This window comes from Struthio camelus, chromosome 7 (genome assembly GCF_040807025.1).
Source record: "Struthio camelus isolate bStrCam1 chromosome 7, bStrCam1.hap1, whole genome shotgun sequence".
NCBI lineage: Eukaryota > Metazoa > Chordata > Aves > Struthioniformes > Struthionidae > Struthio > Struthio camelus.
Window position 1 is genome coordinate 36,203,168 of NC_090948.1, and position 23,829 is coordinate 36,226,996.

Below are 23,829 nucleotides of genomic sequence, written 5' to 3' on the forward strand. Positions count from 1 at the left end.
AAAATGTGGCGGCTGCATTTTGCTCCCCAGGTATTGCGATTAAGACCAAAAGGGAATTCAGAGTGAAAAGATCTGACTTACACTGATGGATCCCTGAAAGAAAATAGCAGTAGATGAAGCAGTGAGAGGGAGCAAATTAGCTGAACCTGTGGCTTATACCTGACAGTCCACTCAAGAATTGATTGTGATTAGCTGTGCACCTGATGTCAAGAGTAGGGGCAGGTATTGATCAGTTGCATGACCCTGGCAAAACCATTTCTCTCTGTGCTTCAACTCCTCTGCAAAACAAAAGTAACATTAAATCCTGAGCTGTATGATAAGCTCTTGGATAAACATTCAAAAAATGAAAAATGTGATAGAACAGTTATGGATGTTTGCAAACAGTGGACAGAGGGCTGGATTGTGCACAGGCTGCTGAGATGGGGCTTAGTGAATGGGCATTAGTCTCATTGAGTGTGACATTACTGCACCATTTGCACTTAAATGCTCTGTTATCCTCCAGAAGGCACAGGTGAGTGATCTGCTATGCCTGCTGCCACCAGTGCCACCTGGGTTAATAATTAACATTTACTATTATAAGAACTGCTGTAAACAGAGCATCATGAGATCTAGCTAGCCCCATGAAGGAAGGTGTTTCCCAAAAATGGGAGGGAACGATAACTCACTGCAAAGGAGCAAGCAGATAGGTGGGAAAAGCCCCCCTGCCTTGACTTCTTCACAAGTATTTATGGAGTGAAAACAGCAGCAGTGCTAGGTCAGACCAAGACCTATCTGTCCATTACCCTGATGCTGGCAGTGGCCAAAGCCTAGTGACAAGATACAGAGAACAGGGTGAACAGTTAGCAGTGCCTCTTACAAAAACTCCCAGCCTTCAACTATCTGTTCAACTGGAAATTGCTCAGTTGAGCACAGTTTTTATGTATTTATTAACTCTCAGTAAACTTCTCATCTATGAACCTTTCCAGATTTCCTACAGACTTCTGCAAACTCTTGGTGCCCCCAGTGTCACGTGGCAAGGAGCTCTGCAGCCCGGCTGCTCTGTGCAGGCAGCCTGGCTGGGAACGAGCACAAGCACAATAGGCAGGATGGCTGGGCTTCTCTCTGGTGTCTGTGTGCTGATATGTTTGTTCAGGTTTAAAAACCAACCTTTTGAAGCTTGAGGCTAGTGTGTTCCTCCAACTCAGAAGCTATCTCCCTGGCCCAAACTTAACCCTGTGTAAATGGGTTGGGAGGTGGAGGAATCCCCTGCCTTGTAGTATTTGCTCCTAGGCAAAGGAAAAGCCATGGAGCTAGAAAAGAACATCAGCTTTATCGAATGCTGCCCCTCTAGCTGCAGCTAATCATGCAGCAAGTGCCTGCTTCCTCCAGGTGCCTGGCACATCTGCTCAGCATACCGCTGCTTACTGCAGGCTACTGAAGCCTTCCCGGAGCCCTACACCAAGCTCAGGTAAAGACCAGCAACAGCTATTGCAGTGTATGGCAGAGGCAGAAGAAAAGAGCACAAGTGAATCACTTTATGGCATCCAACAAAGTCAAAGCAGCCCTCCCCCAGCAGCTCTGTCCCTTTCTTTTGCTATCAAGAGAGCAATCAGTCCTGCTAACGCTTTGGAAAAGAGTCTGCCCAGCAACCCCCTGTACTGACTTTGTGTCCCCTCTTGACCTTCAGGCATAGTGGAGACTTAAGAAAGGCAGGCAAATCTTTAACTTAATTACCCAATTAGCTTTTGATAATAATCCAATTATCTTTTGATGCATTCATTTTTTAGTTCCTACTCCTACTATTTTCTTAAGAGATTAGTTTCCACCAAACAAACCTTGCGGTGACTAAAGCAAACAAACAAAAAACCCTGAGTAAATAAAGACCCTGTTAAGCACAGGCATCAGTCTCTACAGCTCATTACTACTGCTATTCCTTTTTTGTCATTAGTAGCCTGAGAAAGAAAAGGAGATGCAGCTGTAGAAACTGCAGTCCTCCACTGATCACGCTGCCTGCCAGAGAGAGGCACTTTGGGCAGCAGGCCAGAAATTCCTTCAACACACCAACCTCGCTGCCTTTGGCCAGCCAAAACAAAGGGGGACCAATGCTGTGAGGACCTGCCTCACAACCCAGCAGATGAGTCTGAGGGAGCTGGGGAAAGCTCTTGGTGCCACCCACAGTGTCTGGCAGCTGCAAAATGGAAGCAACTCTTATTTTCCAAAGATGAACAGCAATAGAAATTGTTTGACAGAGTGCTGTCTCAAGGTTTGTGGACCATGGGACTAGTGCCACTAGATCATACCCCTACAAGACAACCCAGCTCTTCCCTCTCGCTCTCCTTGGTAGGAAGGGGGAGGATCTGTGGAGCTCTCTAGTGCCTAGAGTGACCCTGTGGATTCCTTAGAAACCCCCTTTCTTTACACTGCCTGTGAGAAAAGGAGTTATCATCTAACCAACTGCTTATGACATGATGAGATCTGTTAATTATCCTAAAAACTAACTCCAGACACTCTAAAATTGAACACGTAGATGTGCTGATATAATCGGCACATGGATCAACACTACTCTGCAAGCAGGCCATAAGCCTAATTGAAGACCCAGGAGAGAAATTAAGGAATAATCTTTGTAATACATATAGCATAACTGAATGGCTGTACTAGCAATAGGGAGGGGATCACACCTGAACATTCACAGTCAGAACACTAGCTTATGTCTCATAAGTGAGATGCAAATTTAATCATGTACCTTTAAACTGCTGATAGTATTTTTTTAACCTATGAGGATAATGTGACTATTCAGCAATAATAGCTGGAATGCCACATAGTTCTTATTCTGCAGCCATAAATTAAAAAAAAAAAAAATCCCTAGAGGGAATAAAGAGTATTCTTTTTTTAATGTTACAGGCAAGAACATTTCTTAAGAAAATTCTTCCTGTGAAGTGTCATCAGTTGGTTGCTTATATAAAACTTCAGAGCAGCCAGAAGGGGAGAGCATGGGGGAAGGGAGGGAGGAGATGGTCCTCTGGTGTGGCTACTCTGACCAGTGGGAGACAGAGGGGTGGGCTGAGATTGCTGATTTTGTCTAATGGTGAGGGCTGCTTTTTTAAGAAGCTGTAAAATTGAAGATTTTCCCTGTAGATATCAGGGAACCTTCCCCCACTCCCCCTCCCCATGTTGTGTTTTTAAATAGTACCTGAAATGCTGCCATCCATGTTGTCATGCAGAAGGTGGTGACCTGCATGTTTTGCAACTAGGTCTCTGACTTCCTGGGTGCTTTTTGAAAGCTATTTCCTTTTTTTTTTTTTCCTCCCACCTTGAAATCCCTGAACAAGCTCATGGCTGGCTGTCACAGAGGTTCTTTCTTCCACTTTGTGCTGTCCTAAGCAAAGGAGACTGGTACGAGATCCTTCATATGCTGGGTAAGGTCCTTGCTGCTCTGGAACACCCTTCAACATGGGACAAAAATTAGATATACTACCTTCAGCAGGTGGTACTGGACTCCTCTGCAGGCAAAAGGATTCTGGGGGTGTCAATGCTGTTTGGGAAAGGATGTGAGATAAATCAGCAACACAATATCATGTTTGCACTGTACCTAGTGGGTGGGGGCAGGCAGGACCTGTACCTGGGCACATCTGCTGCTCCAAAGCACCTGCTGCAGAACTGCACAGAGGGATGTTCTATCTATATGGCCCTCTTACAAATGAAACAGTAAAGCTGAACAGTTATAAAGGCATTCTAACATTTCTGTTGTCTTTAGCTAACCTCTCTCTCTGAATCGCAGCTTAGTCTTTGCAGTTTGACTTCCTCTGGAGTTGGGATATATTAGCATAATCATTCTTGCATCTTCTAATGCTTTAATTTTCTTTTCAGCCTCCTGCGGTCTTGATCCAAAAGCTTTTCAGATTTTACCAGAAATTAAGATTTCTATGTAAGTAGCAGTGAGGGATTTAGCTTGCATATATAAATATACAATAGCATCACTATTGTGCCTCCTAGCGCAAAGTGATCCTGTGACATGAGTTATATGCTTTTAGCTGAAAGCAAAGGCATATGTTAGATGACAATGAATTATCCTATTGTAGTGCCTGCAGGATGGAGATTGCTGTGTGTACTGCGTGCAGGATAAGACTGTTAGCAGCAGTAAACTTCTGTTAGCAGATCTGGAACACAGGCAAGTGATAATGCTTCAATTCATTAGCTGGCACCTCAAAGCCCAAAGGCAGGGGGAGGGGTCTCATCCATTTTAACAGGAATTTTGCCTTCTGGAGAAATGGACTCATTCAAATGCTGCTAAATCATTTTAATGGACAAAGATCTAAGAAGATTGAGGTGTGGCAAGCAGCCACCTTAAAGACACTTCACTGAATAATACCTACCTTAGACTCAGATAGAGAGGAAATAAGTGCTGGCCTATCCAGTAACAGAAGTATGAAGACTGTGATCTAGAGAAGGGGAGAGAATAAGGACAAAAGCTGTGATTTATCTGACAAAGTCAGCAAATCTCTTCTGGTCTGTTAGAAATTACAGCCCAGTAAAGAACTGAAATATCATCAACTTTCAGTTTAGGCACCAAAATAAATCTAACTTAGTATATTACCTTTGTGATACCTAAACCTTTGTGATAGGAGAAAGAAGATTCGGCCTGTAAGGCACTGGGAAACCAGCAGAGGGCATCTTGGTAATCCCGCCCATTACTGAAACATGGAAAAACCCCTTGTTTTACAAGTCAAACGTTTCTAGTAATAATTGTTCTGTAGTTGAGGGATATCTGTGGGCAAGTTGCTGAAGAACCAAGGTGGTGATAAAGTGCAGTGCTCTCCTTCTCTTACCTTCTTTGAGACAGTCATATTTTCAGTGCTCAGAAGGGATGTCCAGATTAAGAAGGGTTAACTAATAGAAGAGATTAATGTATAATGCATTTATAACTGTCTAGCTTTACTTTACGTACCTTGAGGCATGAAGTGACTTGAAGAGACTGACTGCCAGATAATGGTGAGTAGGCCTCCAGTAAATGCAATTAGTGAGTTGTGGCTGAAGTCAGGGTGATCCTCTGTCTTGCTTGCAAAACGCTTCTATTTCTGCTGCTACTGAGAAAGCAGCAGAATTGCTACTGACTTCAGTGCCTTTGGCATGCTATTTGTGGGTGGGAGGCCACAGAAACTGGTTTGTGTGATGCAGTTTTCCACAATGGACTTGCTCTCAAAAGTACCTCTCTGTCTTAAAGATAGAGACAACTAGGAAAATCCTGCTTCTAAGAAATAAGCTGGGTAAGATGCCTCAGAAAAAGAAAACAAAGGACAAGCAAGTTTCTCTAGATGGCCATAATATTTTAAAAATTGCCCAAAGAGCAAAACTTTTGTTTTGTTCCTTGTACACTGCTGTTTTTATCACAGTCAGATGGAGAGACCTTTTTTTGTCCCCACTTTTTGCACTGAGCCTATTATTCACTTCCAATTGCAAATTCAAAGGAATAAAATCTTGCTTCCAAAAATAAATCAGTGAGATACATAACATGCTCATAAATTAGCACTTTAGAAAAAAGTACATTGTGTGCTGAACACGCTCACTTTCCATGTCCTTGGCATTGGCTAAGAGCTAAAAAAAAAAAAATAATTCACAAACATTCTTTGCACTACATCTTGCAAGTCCTCTAAGAAGAGCATTAACTTTCTAGCTTTGTCAATGCAAAAACCTATATTCAGGGATGTAGCTGTTGCAAATCCACTAATAGTTGTCAATTATACAGAATTCCTGTTCAGCTATGGCAGTGGGAAAACAAGAAAAACACTTTCTGCAGAAAGTTTAGAGCATACTGAAAAACTAGCAGAATTCATGCTGTTCACTTTTTTTTCCTCCCCATGTCTGTCAATTAGTTAATGTCCCTTGGGTAATACAATAGTAATTAAATATTAGAAACCATGAAGAAAGTGACAAGAGATTTCTTTGCTGTGCAGTTCAATGGTAAGTGACAAGCACCCACCTTTTTCCATCCCAGTCATATACAAATACTGTAGGATTTTCTTGTGATGTTCCCAAGCACAAATCCTAATATGCCACATATACGAGTACAGTAAATTCAATGGATGATACCATAACTGCTGAGAAACAGCACTAGAAAGGGAGGTAACTAATGCAGAATTTAGGGAGCTTCTTCAAAGAACTGGGAGATGCTTTGTAACTAAACAGTTTTATTGACTTTTTTTTGCAAAATAAAAAACACAAAATAACCACCAAGATTAAAGGCCATAGACAGCATTAACCAAATGAACCAGCCACTTGGTTATAGTAGCTGAAAACTAGTACAACTGGATATTATTGCATATACCTCAGTGTCATTTATATATCCTTTACAGTTTGGCAAGATTACAATCATACAGTAGCTTTGGTTGTGTAAAACCTAGTAGCAATACTTATTTAAAATGTGACTGGTCAACACTTTATGACAACAGATATTAATTCCATCTTAGTCTTGACGTGCCTTCTCTTATTCCTTCTTCCCCTCCACAATTTACATTATCACTGACCAAGAGTTAAGGAGACTATATTTGCAACTGTTGTTTATAGCCCTTCTTTATCACCATATGGTGACAAAACTTATAGGGGAAGGAATCTGTCACTAGTTTTCCTTTTAGACGTCTCTAGAGCAGCGTTTGTCTTCCCATGCTGGGCAACCTCTACCACCCTGTGGTAGCATCTGCCAAGAACTAACTCTGTTCCAAACTCCAATACATAGAGGTGTATATGGTTTTCAGTCTAAAGCCTAACAGTGACCTGTGCTTGACCTGCAGTCCTGGGGTTTGACTATACTGCCTTGCCTTTGAATTCAGGAGAGGAAAAAACCCACAAATCAACAAAAGAAACAAACTGCTTTTCACATTGATGTGCTGAGCTGCCAGCACAAAAGAATATCAACAAACTTAATATGTAGCACTACCTTTTGTTAAAGAATTGTGCCTGAGATACTGTACAGGATTGCATGTGTATGTTCTACAGTATATTTATTTCCTTTTTGGTCTTTTAAAAACTCTCTCATCCTTATGTATTCTAGTGTAACACTGCAATGTTAGAGCAATGGTTGATTAAAAAGTCATAAACACACAGGATATTTGAAAACAGAGGGCTTGCTTTTTCTTGTACCACTCATGCAGAATCCCCCCCCCCCCCCCAACAGTTTGCCCCCAGTTGGGAACATCTACTTCCTGAGGGAATGCACAATCTACTTTAAAATAATCTAAAACTTTTAATTCTATCCAGGAGAAGCTATAAAACAATTTGGATCAAACTGAAGTGATCTCATATGTGACAATCCTTCTCCATTCACAAAAAGCTACAACACTAAATAGCTCCTACTTGTTTTTGCAGCCCTTTCATTTGCTTCCACAGAAGCAAAAAGGAACTCTGCACAGGAAATGGCTGCATGGTTGAGATCCCAACAGAACAAGGTATCTGCCATGCAGTAATTCAAATACAGGCAGTGTAACTGCTTTTTGTATTCAGGTCCATACCTGTATAAGGATATAAATTAATAAGCCCTTCTAAATGATTTTAGAATTTTCCTATTTAATCTAGACATTTAAAACCTCCGAATACTTAGAATCACTAGATTTCACGTGGCCCACATAGTCATAATTATTTGCACTTACGTGGCAAATATTAGAAATACATTTGCCTGCAGTTGAACAGATAAATATACTGCCTATTATTCAGGTGAACAAAGATCAAGCACTCTATATCTTGCAGTTATTGGATCTTATTATAACCCTTTATTTTAAAAAGGAGAAATAACCATCTAATTATATTATGAGTGCACAGTACTTAGTTTAAAAAACAACTTCTACTAGGCAACTAGATTTTTTCCTAAGATGACTTTTTATGGGATATTCTAAAGGTGGTCTCCTATGACTGAGGATTCTCTATTTCACTGTACTCGCATAGGAAAAATAGTTAAAATCTAATTACAAAGCTGCTACATGGTTATTTTGTGGTCTGTAAAATAAAATGAAATCTATAATTTTATTTAAACAAAATATACCAGACAGTATAAAAATATTTCCCAATTGGAGTTTGAAACATTAATGCTGGATTTTTCTTGTATAAAAAGAAATGTAATAATGGTAGACATTTATCTGGTTACTAGCCAAAAATATACATATGACTTCAAGGAGCTGTTCCAGGCTCACTAAGTGAGCTTGTGCTTTTGACCATACCAATAATAAATGCACACATGTGGAACAAAGTTAGTGCCTGAAAACTTGAACTACATCTTATTTCTAACGATAAGACTAATTTTCTGATGCTGGCTACAGATTTCCACCTGTTTGCTTTGCTCAGGCAACTGCAGCAGAGGAATTCCAGAAGCACCACTTCCGCTTCGAATGGTGTTTATTCAGTGCAACATCTTCCTTTTCTCTTTCCTTTTTAACTCGCTGGTAGTGATCTTCTTCTTTTAAGTACCACACAGGTGGCCAGCGATGCCTCTCAAAATATTCTTGGTTATCTGATTAAAAGAAACAAGTAAAAGTCCCCAAACAAACCAGTAAGATACACAAATCCCAAAACTACCTTGATTGTCTACAGAAAGACATGCAAGATCTTTATCTATCCCAGCTAATCGTTTATTCAGTCCCTGTGTCTGTGCGCTTATCGGGGATTCCTCCAGTTTCCTGCTCTGCCTTACTTAAGCAGTGGAAAGACTCTGAAAACAGCAGTACCCAAGAAGCCTCAGTCCACCACAGAAAGATGCAAAAAGCAAGCCCTTGACAGAGGCTTTTTTTCAGTATGGAACCTGAAAACAGCTCTGTTGCTTTCATTATCACTGAAACATGCAGAGAACATAATGCTTGCCCAGGCTAATGGCTTGGGGTTTTTCCTTACAGACTGGAAGAATGCTGCACAGGAGAGGAAGCGCAGTGGTTTAGTCACACAGCTGCCTGAGCTGTCTGACTTGGTGTTCGTGCTTAACGGACTGGGTGGGGAAAAAGATGGGGAAACCAGGAAAGTTGCCCATACCTGAAGATTTAGCTTTGATTTCCTTGCGGAACTTGGAGCAAACGCTGTTGTAATTGGTGCAGATGTAGTGCAAGCACCAAGCTGCCAGCTGGTTAGCATTGTGAAACTGCAAAGAAAAACAAGTAGCTTATTCCATTTCCTGAAGTTGCCATTCATTTTGCGGCCCCAATTAACAACTAAAGCTAGAGCGAGCCCCAGCAGGTTCTATGTGGCAGCGTTCTCCCAAGCACACAAGGGAGCTTCTGAAGCTCAGAGGTGGCCTCCAGATGCCCTAGACCTTGTTTGTTTCCTTTCTGCACAATTCTGTCAGAGCATCCAGTGGTCCAAAAGGCTCATGAATAGGTGCCTAGTGTGCACAGCATCTGGCAAACTGCTTTCAGTCCCATGCAAGAGCTGAACCTGAGGTGGGTGGGACCTGATTTTTCTGATATGTTTGCAGTGGTCATATGCCATCTCAGTTACTACAAACCCTACTCTGAAGCACCTCTCTGGAAGATTATGCCCAGTGACAGAATTAAAGTATTATTACTGAAAGCTCAACACAAAACCTTCTGCAAGTTTCTGATGGTCGTAAGGAAACATAGCTATAATGTAAGTCAGATTTGTAGAGCACGTGTATCTGTTTTGGCATTCTGATTGTCTGCTATGATCTTCTCAGGTTATAAACACATCATTCTGTAGTAAGTACAGAACACAGAGGATATCCTACAGAATTTAAAGATATTACTTCTGTCTTCAACCAAAGAAAAAAACCCTTCATAAATTTGAAATTAAGAAAAACGAGCTGCCTTTTCTTGGAAGAGGTTCAGTCCTGGTTTTGTAACAGCATTATAGCTATTGCACAGAGAGGCACTTGAAAGCAGCAAAGTCAGTCTTGCATGGTGGCCAACTTGTGCTGTATTTCAGTGCTGCTTAAACTCTAGACTTCAAGACAAGCTGGAGCCAGACTCTTCCTTAGTTTGAAATCAAGAATAGGTCAGTTTATAAAATATTTTATCCTGTGTTGCTGTATTTGGGAGACTGCTGTAGCACTCCTTTTGGAAGGAAAAGAGATATGCAGTTTTAACTGTGAGCTGTGAACTCCCTCTTTTCATGGTTTCTGGGACTCAAGCAGACATTGAGACAACGCGTTTGACCATAAAGTAGTAGGATTTGCACTCAGTGTAAATATCAGAGGATTGGCTCTAAGTCTATCAAAAATTTTGCCCTTGCAATATAGGTCTATAGGAAGACTATCTACAGGAATTTAATGGAGAGGAACCCAAGAATCAGATAAGTTCACACTGACCTGGGCCAATTCCAAAGAGGATAATACTTCTCCGTCTATTGCAATGCCGCTCATAGAGGCTTTTGTCAGCTCTTGTACTGTGTGCTGTTCTGTTAGAGGAGAAAACTAATCACTCGCATGGGAAATAGTCACATGTTGATGTCAGATCATCTACCAGTAATATGCATTTAATGAACAAGGCACCAAAGAAGCTATATGCTCTCTCCCTCTAGTGCAAGTGCCAGATACACCCAGATAGTCCGAGCAACTTCAGATGTGGGGAAAGCAGACGAAGTCAAATTCTGGCCTTTATAGTTACGACGAGAGATTCTCCATCACTGGTACATCATCTTATTCGAATGGAGCTGGAACAGCTGAGATGAAGGCTCTGCTCCTTTGCAGACAACCCCGGACAATTTACACACAATTCCCATCTCTTAGAGAAAGTAAGCCTGCAGTTAGCAACCACTTACAGAAGGACAAAGTCTCACAGCCACCAGTCTCCTTCTGGCAGAACAGATGGCTGCAATATTCACTACAAATTAGGAATATAGACCATTTGCCTCCTTTAGATAATACAAAATCAATAGACAAGTCTTTAGGCAACAGTGCACTTGCCACTGTGTTAGGGATTTATTAATGAGTACGCATGTGACACTAATATAGAATATTATTATAAATCTATATAATAAAATAGACACTTCAGGCCCTCTCAGACCAGTTTTTCCTAGGAATCCCTGATGAAGGCTGATCAGCTCCCCACAAAAGTCACTTCCTGCATGTTCAAGAGTTTCCTTAACCCCTTCCTAGAAACTTAAATACCTTAGTGGTTGGAGTGGTTGCTGGGAAAAATTGCCAGCTGACTTGATCCTACTGGGTCCGGCTGTTGGCAGTAGCCTTTGGATTCAAAAATATTTCATCAAAAATAAATGAAATGAAATATTCTTAATAGTAAATGTATGTTTATGCTGCAGCTATTGGAAAGAGCAATATAAGGCTCCCATTAAAACACGGTTAAAAAAATCAGGCAATAAAAGATTTGGTCTGCCGGAAACAGTGAAGACAAGCTACATAGTCCTGATGCACAACTGAAGGAGAGCTAGGATTTGCTACATGATTAAAATTTGCCTGACTTTTGTCCTATAATTATGTGCAACTTTGCTTTGTCTGTGTCTCACAGTTTCAACCCTGTTTGGGCCTTGGCCATCTCCTCAAAACAATGCCAAGTTACCTAAATAGACAGAAACAAACCAAACCTGCCCCCCTCACCAAAGTTTCGGGATGTGCACTGATTTAATTTTAAAACTGACTAGTATCCTTCCAGTCATTTTTATCTAAATAAGGTAGAAAAGTTTTTCTTCCTGAGATGAGGGTTGAATCCCCACATATATACCAATTCTTGTCTGGGCAGTGAAAAAGAGATCCACGCGTTTCTACAAACACAAAATCAGGTCAGTTTTGAATTGGCTCAGTTACTCTCTTTGAATAGAAATGTATAATGTATCACCTAATTCATTATATAACGGAAAGTCTGGGATCCATCCTGTTTTGAGGTAAATTAGTAACAACAGAATGGACATTACAAACCACAGATGATGCTGAAGAGAAGATCTATTCTTTCTGTTTTTAAAGCACAGAATACTTCAATGTGCTGAACTGGTTTAGCTTAAGTAAAAAAGGCAAGAGAAAGGCAAATACGTTTTTTTCAAGTGAAAATATCAACTTGTATTACAATTTGCCTCGCAGAGGAAAACATTTATTTTCCTTGACACATAAAAAAATGCTATGCTCTAAGATCATTAAGACATGTTTCAGCCATTGCAGAAGACATGCATTGGACAAGGCCACAAATCCTTACCTGCTAGCGCAACCAGGTGAGGAAGGCAAAACCGATTTGCCAATGCAATTAACTCAAGTGTGTCCAGTTCCTGACTGGAGGACAGTTGCTTGGTATACAGGTAATCCAAAACTGCTTGCATGGAAGTCATGTTTATGTTGGGAAGAACTACCTGGAAAAGATATTAAAAAGAAAAAGTCTGTAGTAATTGAGTATGTCTCATAAAGAGGCTATATTTCACTTCCGCCACTTTGCTGGACTTTCTCTTTTTCAAATCAAGTTATTTTGGAAATGAAGACATTTCTCAAAAAAAAAAAAAATTCAAGAAGCTACCAACAGGTAAGCATACCTCCAGTCAAATCCTTTGCTGACACAGGCAATTCTACCAAGTTACTGGAAATGGACCTGCATCCAGCAGTGAATCTGTTCAACATTTTCTAGCCTGCAAATGGTGGCTTTGTGGGACATGTAAAAGCCACTGAGCATTTCCCATGCCAAACCACCCTTGGTTTGAATCCAACCCCTGGTAGAATTCTTGAGGAATGCAAGCTATCTGCTCCTGTCAAGGGATATTCTGGATAGTTTGAGAATAACAGAAACCAAAGGATAACTAAAAACCAACTTCAGTCTATTTAAAAATAAAAAAAAAAATCCAAGTTAATGATGGTTGCGATGGGACTGAGAACTGAAGAAATAATGCAAAGAAAAAGTAAATCTCACACCTCACCTTTTCTACCACACGTGTTAATTACTATAACCACTGTGTAATGAAACTATCAAGACTCTGGTGGGACAAAAGCTATCTTATTCCTAACCAGCACAAACCTAACTCCTTTTTACTGCAGGGAAGGCTGGAAGAAGGAGGAGGACAATTAAAAACCTCCTTCTACCCTATCACCACAGCATCTCAGCTACTTTTTGCATAGGTGATCACACTCTCTTCCAAGGAACAGGGTAAAATTGGTTCTTGTGGCATTCTAGCTTGCAGCAGGAAAGTTTGCTTCCAGTACCCAAGCCAGCTATTCCCAGTACTCAGCAGCTCATAAAGTACAGCCTTCTAATGCAAGAGTTGCTGGCACCGAAGAATTGCACTGTAGTATTTTGAAGAACTTGCAAGGAAATTGGCACAGCAAAAAACAAACAAATAAAACCCTCATAGAATTATGAAGAGGAATTATATGTACATGCAAATTAATCTGACTGCCTGGGAGCAGTCAGCATCTATTTCCAGCTAGAAGGGGGCTAATCACTGTTCTCATTTAGTTGGTAGTTAACTTTGGGAGCTTGTGAATTCTTCTTTCAGCTCTGCCTGGATAGTTGCAATTCAAACCCAGATCCTGTAGTGCTAAAGCACGAGCCTCTAATGCATATCAAACACTATGGGAAACAGCTCAGTTCTCCAAGTAATAGGGGCTAGTTGTAAAACTCATTAATTATTAATATATTTTCATTAATGCAGGGAACAGTAAGTATTCAGTAAATAAGTTTATAAAATGTTGTGACCCACATAAAGAAATAGTTGTAAGTAAAAAGTTGATGGTCATATTTCTGTAAAATAGTCCAAGGAAACACATTAAATTCATTTCTACCTGTATTTTTAAACTTCTGAATTCATTATTGAATGCTTTAAACTCTAGAAAATGGAAGCTGGATATTTTAAATTGCAAAGACGAGTTAAGATTTAAGTTTATCATCAAAAAAAAGGCTGGCAGAAAATGAATGTACATTTTTCATTGTCAAATGTTGCTTACTACAATCAAACTATGTATTTTTAATGAACCACTTGCTAAGCATGCCTCTGGGGAAGAAATTAGGTTTACAGCTGTATTAGAAGAAACAAGAAAAATTTAAGCAGAAAACAATCTCCCAGAATATTAAATACAAAAAAACGAGCTCTTCATATGAATAAGACCCGTTACTACCAAAAGGAACACGAAAATCAAAGCAAAAAAGCAAAATCTGGATATGAGTAAGACACAGGAAAAAAATACCAGCAGAATGTTCAGAATATGAACAAGAGATTCTAAAGGCACCTGAAAATACAAGGCTTCCTCTGCAAACTCTTAACTCAAAGCACTGAGATTTTCAGATTGTGTCTTATACCTGCCTTACGCAAGGGGACAAGCTGGTGCACTTGAGAATCTGTGCTTGATTTTCTACTCATATACTGGAAAGCCAGCTCCAATTTCTAGTTTAACACTCCATGTTCTTTAGCTTTATTTCCCCCCTTTAATACTTTCAGCTGCTCCCCCTGCCCCAAATGTTCTCGTCGTAATGGTTCTGATTGTACAATATATATTCACACACTTTAAACTTATTTTAAATAAATTCACAACTGCATTTTTTCCTTTTTTTTTTTTTTTTTAAAAGAATTTCAGTTTTTAAAACCCTGCTCTGGCATTAGAAGCAAGCCATCTCATGCCCTGCAGAAAATATGCTATCTTCCTAGGCATCCTAAATTTAGTGCCTTAAGAAGAAAAGCATCCCAGGTCTTCAAGGGAAGAATAAAGAACCATTCCAGGGATTACTGCAAACCTTTAAATAGCTATAGAATGATGCCTCCATCTCCCCAAATCCATCAGACATTATAAGCAAAATGGACAAAAATGAACAAATACCTCACTGTTCGAGCTTTCAATAAATGATCCTCCAAACATAGCAGACATCCATTCACAGCTACAGATCAGTAGTGGCTTGTGGGCATTTATGGTTCCATCATCCAATTTAAAAGTCACATCTGCCATGGGAACAAAAGAAACACGCACGGCTGCAAATCTGGGTATAAAGTGAAACTGTCTCAAGAATGTACTTTTTCACTTGCACTTTCTTAACCAAGGACTTCTTTTACTCCTCCCCGCCCCTGCCCCGATAACTCTAGGCTTCTATATTGGTAAACGAAAAGCAAACTTAAAAGACCCACTCAAAAGGGAGATACATGGATTTTCGACACTTTGGAAAATTAGGTTGCTTATTTAAAAGCTTCTGAATAGGTCTGAGAAATTAAACTCTAGACTCCTGGCTTGAACAAGCTGGCACCAAGTAACGCTGTAACTTTGGGTTTATCTATCTTCTCAGAACAACGTAAGCTGTCACAGTTTTTCAAGTTTGTGAAGAGAAAGTAACATGAATAAAAGGATAATTAGGGATTTTCCAGTAAAAGTGTGTATACTCACCCGAAAATGTCCCTTTGGAAAGGCACTCTCTTATCCGATTAGCTTTTCTGACATGAAATGCTTTAGTAATCTCTTGATTCATGAAGGCTTCTTTATTCATAATATTCTCCACCATCATTCGCAAATCAAATACTTCCAATATTTCAGCAATCTGAGCTAATCTTGTGAGATCTTTTTCATTTTCATCCAATTGCCCCGTGTATAAAAACTGCAAAACAGTTTTAAAAGGTCCAGCCTGCACAGATGAATCCATTCTTACCACAGTTACAAGACACGTCCTATTTGAGACAGGGTTCACTTGTATTTCCTTATGCATGCTAACAAACCCTTTACCCCAGGATGAAAGAGATCTTGCTGCAGAATTAGTGTCACCAGCTTCAGGTTCCAGTGAGTTTAGAGAGTCATCACTTTCTGGTGTTGGAGGTTTGACATCAGCAGATTTTAAGGATATCTCATCACTGTCATCATTTGTCTCAGGATGACATGTCAGAGCATCCCTATTTGTACTTTCTTTACTATGCTGTATTTCATCCAAGTCTGGATTTTCCTCACATTCCATTAAAAAAAGGTCATAAAATTTGGAGGAGGAGGTAGCTAGGTAAATCTTGTGAGCAAAAATGTTCTGCTCCTGGAGAATAAACATAACGTCTGCACACAGTGGGCTCTCCAGTAAATATCCAGCTTCATTCATGCTTGGTACGGGACACTCTGGAATTTTGATAACCGGAGGAGGTGCTTTCGGAGGTAGGAATGGAGCTTGAAGTAGAGGTTTTTGGACCTTCTTCAAATGCGATTTCCAGAACTGCAGGTGTCTTCTGGAGATCAGGGCAGCTCTAATTGCATTGTCAAAAACATCTTTAATTCCAAACTGGTCAAATACACTGGTTTCATAATATGGTATCCCAAGCTCCTTAGCAACCTCTCTGCCTCTTTCGGGTGGCAAAATGTCTCCTCTTTTTATAGGCCTAGGGTTAAATAAAAAGCAAACCCCCTTATACACAATGATCACCACAAAGTTGTTCCAAAAAGCACAGAATTCAACAAAACATTTCAGTGCTAATTCCTGAGATAAACAGCATTCAAATGAAATATGAAATTCAAAATCAAGCTCACAAAGCCCTTTGGATATCTACAACCACTATACTAAAGGGTTTTAAAATAGCATATAGTTGTAACTGTTTAAGCTTGATGGTGTCTTTGTAATGTAACTATTTTACTAAAGATAGGTAGAAATCATTTCCACAAAAGGGAGCAAGCCTTCTCCCTGTTAAAGGGAAACTGACAGTAAGCTAAGTTGATAGGATGCTTGAGAACTAAAATCTCCTAAAATCCCTTTTTACGCAGATACTGTATCAGTATCTTTGTATCCACCCTTTAAGCTCAAGTAGGCACTCTCATACCAGAGAAATGCCACAAATACAGCTAAACATGAAATGAAAAATATTTTTTAGCTTATGCTTTTTAAAGAAAATAGCAGCAGCCTACGACTAAAACTGTAACTGAACAGACACTTAGAGATGGGCCAATTTTGGCTGTAGAAACACTATGTGGGAACTTGGGAACTTCCAGAGCTGGTCTAGCACAGCATGTGGGGTAAAAAAAAAGCCAGAAAAAGTCTGGACTGGGATCCAGCTTCCAGACAAACATCCATCTCGCCAGAAGACATGACCCCAACAGTGTGTTCTGTGAGCGTACCGTATCGGGCAGACACAAGCTGGCCCAGACTTAACACACTCCAGACAGCAGCTTTCTTTTGTTGCCAGCTACTAATCATTTCAGGTGGCAGAAGTCTGTGCTAGACATGCAGAGTTCAAATGTTATGAATGGTGAAATCTGAAAGGAGGCTGAGGGCAGAAGAATTCTGAGTTTTAAAAACCCATTTCCTTTTAAAGAAAGGAACCTATGAAAACACATTGCAAAGTCAAGAATTTGAAAGCAAGACAATGCAAACTTGTGTAAGAGCCTATAAAATATTAATTCAACCCCTTTATGGATATGTGTTACAGTATAATTTTAAATTACAAGATCATAGATATTATTCCTATGAATCTGGCCTCATTCAATATACAAATTTACATAAAAGGAAAAAATTAGAAGTAAGCAGGTAATTACAGAACTGTTTTGCCCAAATACGTGAATGTTAGTCTGCTAAATCTGGGGAAAACAAAAATTTTCCAGAATAACCTGGAACATCTTTCTTTTAAATTCAGAACCTTAAAAATGTAATTTACAACCACTCAAATTTCTGTTATGATCTAGGATTACATTTACAAAAGAAAACTCCATTGAGAATTAAAAAAAAAGGCCACAGTAGAATCTGTCTAAAACAGTGTCTGGCAGTAGTGACATGTTAGGACGTGATACACATGCTCTGATAGAGAAAAACACACAGGCAAATGCCTAGTAATTATTATTTTTATATATCATAGTAGTGTCCAAGCATCCAAACAACTTCAGACCTCCAGTGTGCAAAAACATTGCTCAAAATACACAGTAAGAAACTGCATGTATTAAAGAACTAACCACAACAACAGAATGAAAAGGAAGAAAGCATGTATATTCTCTTTTTATAAAAAAGGATACCAGGCAGTATCAATTCTCTTTGAAAAATGCTGTACATGATTAACAAGGGGAAATTTTTTAATTCTTATTTTTGTTTAAACTTTACCTTGCCAAAGGCCGTCTGGCTCTGTTAACAGCTTCAAGATCAGCATAACGGAGATCTAGTTGGCAGCCCACCAGAATGACAGGTGTGCGAGGACAGAAGTGCTTGATTTCTTGATACCACATTGTTTTCACATGATTTAGGGAATTAGGATTAGCAATTGAAAAGCACAGAACAACTACATCAGACCTAGAAAGGCAGCACGAAGATAAAAATTAAAAACCAACAGCCATGCTTTCCACTGCAGTTTCACGTATTTTCACCACTCCAGCTTGAAACTATTCCACTATATGCTTTGAAAAATGCACTGAAACCCAGATGTCAGAATACATGTTATTTGTGCAAAGGTTTGGTAGAAGCTACACGTTTCACCATGAAAGCATTGGAGCGCAAAGCCACAAACCGAGGGAGCACCAGTGAAGGATGGTCTCCTTGCTGGAGGATGATCTCTATGTGTATAAAGAGATCACTAGGAAAAGAGTTAGGGCTAGCCATTCTCCATTTTTGCTCCACAGTTATCCACAGGCTGCTATTGTTCACAAAATAATTCAGCAGAGGGGACACCTAAATTCCAATTCAAGGATCACTGGTTCTTGGGAATTAGAAAAGACTACACAAAACTTCAGCCACACAGGCAGACACAGAACACTTCTGAACTTGTAATGGAGAAATACCTTCAGTGCATGCTTTTAGAAACTAAGGCAGTCTCCAGTGCAATGTACGTTGCACAGCAATGCTGCCAATGTCTCTAATAAATAACTCGTTAAAATGGCAAATTACTGCAGAATTTACAGCAGTGACCACTTCTATCATATAAGCCAAAATAAACATCACAATGAAAATAAGGGCAGTGAAGTGTAGCATAGGACAGTTACTTATAATCATGGTAAGTATGACAGTATTTGCAGGCTTTTAAAGGTTCTAGGAAAATAAGAAGTACTTTACCAAATAGAACCGCTTTGCAAAGCATTAAGTATGGGGACTAAGGTTGGCAGTACAGCTACCAACCCACTACCTAACTGTCAAAGCTAGCACCCTAGGGCAGAGAAATGCTTCAGTATTTGCCTCAGGGCACGCCTAACTTGGGCCAATTTCACTATATATAAAGTAGGATGGAATATTACAAAGCAGTTGTCAAGCTCTTGGGTCCTTCCAATAAACATTGGAAGGATTATACATGTAAAAACAACCTCAACAATGTACCCCTCTCATGGAAAAAAGCTAAGTTGAATTGAAACTTAAGAAAACTTGAGCAGAAGGGACATTTTGGGGAAAGCGATTCCTACAGAATTGTCAGCAGAATAAGCTCAACAATACCATGTCCATCTCACTTCTATTACTCTTTAACTTAGTACAAATACATCATGTCTGCAGTTTGCATAAAGAATAGAGCAAGAGCAGTGAATCTTAACATTTGCCTTTTAAATAATGAAATACCTCCTCTGCTGCTTTCTACAATTCACCGAGGACACGGATCTATCTAAGCAAGACTGTTACTAAAGATAGCTACACACAGTACAGGTATTGCTGTGAGCCTGAATTTAATACAAGAGAAATGTTCCTGCTCCAAGTTTGTAGCTTATATAAACTGCAACACATCCATCATATCTCGAGACAAAGCCTTTTTAAAGTGGAAAAAGTTACCTGCTAAACGGAGAGGGTTAGTAGCCAATGCACTGGTCTTATATGTACCGGAGGCAGACATTCTTTAAATTTAAACTTACTCTAGTCAAGGTCATGCGAGAGTAAAATCTAGACCCCAGGGACATATACTTAATTCTCAGAGAGGAGAAATTGATGTCGAGCTAGGATGGAAAATTTGAGTTCCATATACTCTAATCTGGACAATTGTTCTTTAATTCAAGATGCTCAGAACTGCCACAAAGGCAAATGTTGGCTGTCTGGCAGGCCCTAACTCTAACTAACCACCTCAGAGAGATGGACTGTCCTGTGCCCTTCGGAAATTAATGCCTAACCCAAGGGAGTAATTGCAATCACGAGTATCCAACCCTCCTGACTCCACAAACCAGGAGACATCTCTCAGAAAACCAAAAGGAAACAGAGCTCCACTGCGAGTTTGCAGGTAGAAGATGACAATGGCTTCCCTGTGGCTCTGCAGCTGGTGGTGCTGGACTGGTCCCACACCTGGGCTCCAGCGATGAGGCCATGCTGACTTGTTTCCTTGGCCTGCCCGGGCCCAGCCCAAGCTGCCACAGGGCGGCACTGCAGCCAAGCGCGCAGTGCAGCCCTTGCCAAGTCTCTTAAGTCAGCTTATGTCACTGAGCCGCATGTGGTTCTTGAGCAGCTCATCACATTTGACCTTCCCAGTGACCATAAAACAGCTGTGGAGATGCTGGTTTCTTTACCTAAAATTCATACCATGTGTGGCATTGCACTAACAGAAATTTTCCATCTTACTGTCTTCCAAATGAAGAGGAAAAACAGAATTAAGAGGAATAAAATATCTAAGCTTGCATATTAGTTATCCTTCGTTAAAACCTGGACTCTCCTATAAATGAAGACCTTCAGCGTTCTGTATTGGACAAGGAGAAATAAATTGTCCCGTATTATAAACAGGGTGAACGGGAAATCACTGTGTAGCTACAGAGTTCACATATGGAACCAGAACCAGAGCTGGGTCTGTCAACTCCCAAAATACATCCATCCAACCATAATAAATTAAGTTTTCATTCAAGTCGTAAGCATGATTTGCACTGCTAGCACAAACTAGAGACAGTAAAACATAAAGATGATTAACTATCCGCAGAGGATTATCAACATTTGGGAAGAACAGTTCTTTGGAAACTAATTAAATATATGCATTTCCTTTTAATGTCAAAGGCACATTTACAACTTACCAACCCTCAAATACAAAGTTTGTTTGACTTTTGTTATTAAAAGCCAGAACCTGTCAGGTTAAAATAATGCATTAATATCTCCTAAACATAAAAAAGTACCAAAGTTATTTTTATATCTCCAGGGACTGTAAAAGGAGAGGATTTAAAAAATCTAATTTAGTGTCATTTTTATGTGTTTTAGTTACTTGGACAATGAAAAAGGATGAATCAATTTTACCTCTGCTTTCTTCTTTCCCTCTGCAGCAGTATATTAACAAAAACAAGCTGCTTTTTTTTTTTTTTGAAAACAAATTTCATAACTGTTTCCCAGTAAAATTCAGGAAAGAGTCACAGAAACATTTCTATAGACTTGAATACTGAAGAATGCTCTACAACTTCTCCAGCATTTTCTTCCTCAAGTAGCATTCAGTTAAGGTGGGCAACAGGTAAGACATCCTGTCCACACATCTGTGCCAAATTCTAGTAAAAGCCCACGATTACACTTACTACACATGCTGATATTCAATATTGAAATACCACATGAAACAAAGACGAGTATTAGCAGAAACTCAGCAAAGATAAACAGTAGCCTGGATATTCAACACAGTGTCTTGCAGGTTCAGAACTACATGTTGGAAATGTGTTAGTGGTTTATTCTGGGTTCTGCTTTTCATGGGCTTACCAGAAGAAACGATGAATCATCTACTCCACGCTTTGAAACATCTGAACATACTTAAGTATCACTAAAACTTGTAATTTCTGACTTGCTCATGTGTGTGCCCCATCTTCACTACATACAGTGGAAAGCTCTCCATCACCAACGCACAAAAGAAGGTCTCTTTCTACTCACTGAGGCTTTAAACAGGGTAGAGCACAACGTAGCTGTGTAGGATGTGGCAGGTGGAAAAGGGGAACAGAAAGCAGCTACCACTTACATGTTTGCCACCTCCTGCCTGACCGGAACCTTGCACTTGAGCTACAGATTAGTATCCCTCACCCCTAACCCTCCTTCCTCCAATTCTCTTAGGTTTAAATACTCCCAATAAATTGCCAGATCCACCTTTTCTCCCAGACTTTTGGCAGTGCTTAGTACTAGTGTTCTGGGGGACTGAAGGGTCTAGTCAGCCTGAGCTCTGTTTCCTATTTTTTGCACTTCTTAGGTGATGGGAAGCCACTGGATTTTATTTTATTCAACTGTGGCACCAGGTAACTCATGTCCAGCATAAGAGTAATTCAAATGTTCTCCATGGAGTTGCAGAAGTAGTTCTTAAATGCAGGAGTTAATGCAAACATGCATGTTTGAAACCAGCCCAGCTTAGACTCAACACAGTTATGGACTGCCTATAGGAGGCTTCTGTGGGCAAAGAATGTGTGTCACAAACATTGAGATACAAGACATCTACAAACACAAGTATTACCTCAGCACATTCAACGATACATTCCCAAACCTGGATAAGGAAAATTTTTGATGGGAACTACTACCAATTTTTAGAATTCAGAATTGAAAAGAAACCCTCCCAAGAACCAAATCTCTGGCAGGGATCAGCACATGGTATGTTGCCATCCTGTGAGCCTCTAGCATGCAAGCTATGAACTGTATCAGATGTACAGAGCACAGTCCAAGTTGCTGCAGGAGAGCATGCAATGTTGCACAGACAGAGCTGAGACAACTTGAACTCAGGCTCCAGCAGTAGTCAAGCTACAGGTAACCACCTGGATGCTACTCTGCAATCATTACAATCACAAACTCTTGGGGAGTGTGACATGCCTTTTTCAGGAAGCTGGGAAGTCATGAGCAGCAGGGAAATTACTACCTTCTGAATAGAGCCGTTTCTTGAGACAGAACCTTCCATTAGTTTAGGGCTGAGATTTTAAAAGACTCATTTGCTTCCATGCCATATGCATTTCAGACCTGGTATAATAAGCTACACTACAGATATACCTGTACACCATATTGCTGATCCCTCTTCCAATGAAGACCTGAGCTGCAAATGACCCTCCATCATGTTTTCATCTTCCCTTAGGTACTCATTTTAGATAGACATTCAAGGGAACGGCAAATTTAAATGATATCTCAGATCTTCTATGGCAACTGTGTTTACCAGTTGACTGTCTCATGGTATGAATCTAGAGTTATAAACTTTGGTGACAGTTGCAAATAACCTAACGTGGGTTTATGTCTCATTAAAGAAACAGACTGTCTTCTGAAAAGTACATAGCACATTATAAATGAGAAGGAACACTCCTTCCTAGATAATCTACAAGATACTGAGAAACACTGCTCCATGAAAGAATTGCTCATCATGTGTACATGTTATCACTTGCCATACAGTGAAGGAATAATACTGTTATGTACACAAAGGGGAAGAGAATAAGCTGTGAGGAACACAGATCTGAAAGAGGAAGTGTCTCTGATCTGGAAGTCAATGCAGGGAGTGGGAGGGAAGGAAAGGAGAAAGACTGAACTCCATAGCCACACTGCCGTCTTGCATTTCTAGAGGACAAGTGAAAAGTACACAATTTATTTTTAGAGAGCTTAAACAAGACCGAAGAGTCAAATCCCACAGAATAAGTTTAAGGACAAACATACTGTATTTTGGTTGACTACAAGTCTGTTGCACATGTTTATTTAAGTCAAACTTTAAGAACAGAAAGGGGAAAAGAGAGGAAAAAAAAAATCAGAGAATTTCTATTAGTCTTTTTTTTTTTTTTCTTATTTCTAGATTTCAGCTTTCTCTGAGAAGAAGCAGGGCTGAAGTAAGGTAGTCTACTCTTAGCACCTGATAGAGCAAACAACATGGTACAGGTTCATCCAAACTGTTAGACTGTCTGGATTTTATCAGAACAGCTAATTCTGAGATGTTTATTTATCAATAAAAAGTTATTTTCCCTTTGTTCCTTCTGCCCTCAATTTTTTTTTTCCCCACACACTTCCCATAATTTTCCTCTGGGGCTCCTCAGAGACCTGCACACAGCTGAACTTATCCTATTTGAGAAAGAATTTGACAAGAACTGTCTCTAGGGTTCACCTGCATAGGTCTTCAACCATCTGAACGGAACAATTT

The 23,829-nt window shown here is 39.9% G+C and overlaps 1 protein-coding gene across 16 annotated transcripts in view; it reads right to left on the reverse strand.

The window, feature by feature from the left end:
- Positions 1-6,957: 6,957 nt before the first annotated feature.
- The window catches only part of RHOBTB1 (Rho related BTB domain containing 1), a 54,600-nt gene continuing 37,728 nt past the window's right edge, over positions 6,958-23,829 (reverse strand). For 15 of the 16 annotated variants that reach the window (XM_068950790.1, XM_068950791.1, XM_068950792.1 and 12 more), the window contains 7 exons: positions 17,931-18,116; positions 15,263-16,227; positions 14,708-14,826; positions 12,111-12,261; positions 10,274-10,362; positions 8,986-9,091; positions 6,958-8,473 (listed from right to left, as the gene is read on the reverse strand). In XM_068950790.1, coding sequence (XP_068806891.1) covers positions 8,304-8,473; positions 8,986-9,091; positions 10,274-10,362; positions 12,111-12,261; positions 14,708-14,826; positions 15,263-16,227; positions 17,931-18,116 — 1,786 coding nt within the window. In that variant the 3' untranslated portion in view covers positions 6,958-8,303. Of the gene's footprint in view, positions 8,474-8,985; positions 9,092-10,273; positions 10,363-10,444; positions 10,689-12,110; positions 12,262-14,707; positions 14,827-15,262; positions 16,228-17,930; positions 18,117-23,829 lie in introns of those variants that run through there. The other variant, XM_068950803.1, reaches the window with a different exon arrangement.